The sequence below is a fragment of the Mandrillus leucophaeus genome, unplaced genomic scaffold (assembly GCF_000951045.1).
Source record: "Mandrillus leucophaeus isolate KB7577 unplaced genomic scaffold, Mleu.le_1.0 Scaffold413, whole genome shotgun sequence".
Taxonomy (NCBI): domain Eukaryota; kingdom Metazoa; phylum Chordata; class Mammalia; order Primates; family Cercopithecidae; genus Mandrillus; species Mandrillus leucophaeus.
This window is the reverse complement of record NW_012104399.1, coordinates 1,506,354-1,508,797: the sequence shown is the minus strand read 5'-3', so window position 1 is coordinate 1,508,797 and position 2,444 is coordinate 1,506,354. Positions and strand designations below refer to the sequence as shown.

At 36.0% G+C, this 2,444-nt stretch overlaps 1 protein-coding gene across 1 annotated transcript in view; it reads right to left on the bottom strand.

Annotated features, from left to right (window-relative positions):
• Nucleotides 1-2,444, bottom strand: part of SLC30A7 (solute carrier family 30 (zinc transporter), member 7) — a 91,346-nt gene that overhangs the window by 18,057 nt on the left and 70,845 nt on the right. Inside the window, exon 9 of the mRNA XM_011992551.1 lies at nucleotides 1,607-1,697. Coding sequence (XP_011847941.1) covers nucleotides 1,607-1,697 — 91 coding nt within the window. The remainder of the gene's footprint in view (nucleotides 1-1,606; nucleotides 1,698-2,444) is intronic.

Here is a 2,444-nt window from a genome sequence, read left to right as displayed (position 1 = left end):
CAGGATGGTCTCAATCTCCTGACCTCATGATCTGCCCACCTTGGCCTCCCAAAGTGCTGGGATTACAGGCGTGAGCCACCACGCCTGGCCTGATCACTTCTTGTTTCTACCCTCCTTGACCCTACAGAAATATTCAACACAGTTAATTACTTCCTCCTTCTTCAACTCTGTGATCTTACACTCTTTTGGTTTTCCAACACCCCACTAACCACTACCTTTCCTGGCTTTCTCACCTGTGCTCCAAATTTAGAGTTGAAAGCAGAGCTAAAAGAGTAGAACTAGAACTTCTCTGGAGGTAATCACATACAATCTTGATGTTTTAGAAGTTATTCATATATTGATGACTTATAACTCTTTCTGGTCCTAATCTGTCCCCAAAACTCAAGATTTTCATATCCAACCACTTAAGTAACATTTCTCCTAGAAGTGTAGTAGCCATTTCCATTTTAACATATCCAGAATATAACTCTTCATTTGGGAGATTTTCCACCCTCAAACCTGTACCAACAAGGCCTCAGTCTCAGTAAGTCGCATTACCATCTAGTAAGTGGCATTACCATCTACCAAGTAATAAACCAACACTTTCTCTACCCTCTGCTAATATAATCCACTTCCAAAAACATATCCCAAATGTATATTTATCTTCACTGCTACAACTGTAATCTAAACCACTATTGTTTTTCACTTAGAGGACAATAACTTCATAACTGGTTTTCTTTGCTTTCATCCTCCCTAGAATATGTTCTCGTCATAGAAAACACAATAATCTCTTGAAAACATAGGATTTATGACACTTCTATTGCCTAAAAGCTTTCCAATGCTTCCCACTGAGTTAGAATTAAATCTAAATCTCTTATTATGACCCAAAACCCTAAATGATCTTGCTCCTGCCATTCTCTCCAGGCTTTCAAGCCATTCTTCCCTTTATTTAATATACTTCAGCCCCAATGGCCTTTTTTATTCTGTTCTTCAAACACAAATTAAATCCAGCCATAGCACTTTTACATCAGCAATCTCCCTTGCCTGGACCATTCTTCTCCAGTATTTTCATATGGCTAGCTCTTTCTTGTCATTAAGGTTTCAATTTCCTTGCATATAACTCCCTTAGTGAATCTAAGGTAGCCATCCATGACTAACACATCACTTTGTTTTATTTCTACTATAGTAATTCTCATTGATATTTTCTTATTTATCTACTTATTGTTTATTTCCTGTATTTCCCCACTGGACTGTAAGTTCCATGAAACAGAGGCACTGTCTGTCTTGTTTACCATTACCTCCCCAGTATTTTAGAAGAGTATCTGGTAGAATGGGAGCTCAAAAACTCTATGTTGAATAAATGCTTATGTCTCTGCTATAGATATTCTATATTTTAAAAAACTGCTCAATTTCTAGATCAGAACAATTTCTACTACATTTTCTTTAGTAAAGTTCAACATTTTCTGACAATTTTATTCTGGCTTGTATAAATGACATTTCATGGTCAGCATTCAATCTTGGAAGAAATATTCAATTATACACACATGTTACCCATATTTGTGAAAGTTGAAAATCAAGAGATTGAAAACAGCATAAAATCCAATGGTTTGGAATATTTGAAACTCACCCTCTGATAGCACTGAGGCAGAGTATTTTCTAATAGGGGAGGAGTTCTCTGCATCAATATTCCAACAGATTCTCTTAAAAGAGGAATAACACTAAGGAAAAGGAAAAAAACAATTTGTTAAAGTCACATTCTGACAATCCCATCCAGCAAGAAAGTAATAATATCCCTTCCTATGGTAGAATATAATAGGACTTAGAATAATATGAGAAAAAACAATCAACCATTGTTTTAGATTTTCCATGTGATCAGTAAATTATCCAAAGTAAAAGTAAAAGACCTAGAGAAAATGTATTAATGTATGAAAAAGTAAAGCTATAAAACTGAAATAATATAATATCATCTAAACCCAGCACATGTTCAACTGTTAGTTAAAATATGACTCCACATGGTCAGAACCTTCCAAAGTAATCATAGCCTACCATGCTAACTGGTCCTTAATATTTATCAAATATTTACATGCACTTATCTGAATAGCACTGATAAGGAAAATACAAAAAAAAGAATACATCAGTCTATTTGTTCAATATCAGTCATATTTCATTATTTAAAAAATATAGAAGCCTGGCAATAACCACAGATGCAGTGAAATGAACTCAGCTCCTCTAGGGATGGTGCCCAAAAGTCTGCATGTGTTGATGTAACTAGTCTTCAATTAGTATTTGAAACTACTGTTTTAGGCTATTTGGATGATTAAATGTACACAAAACAGGCTGGGCGTGGTGGCTCACGCCTGTAATCCCAGCACTTTGGGAAGCCAAGGCGGGCAGCTCACGAGGTCAGGAGATTGAGACCATCCTGGCTAACACCGTGAAACCCCATCTCTACTAAAAATACAAAA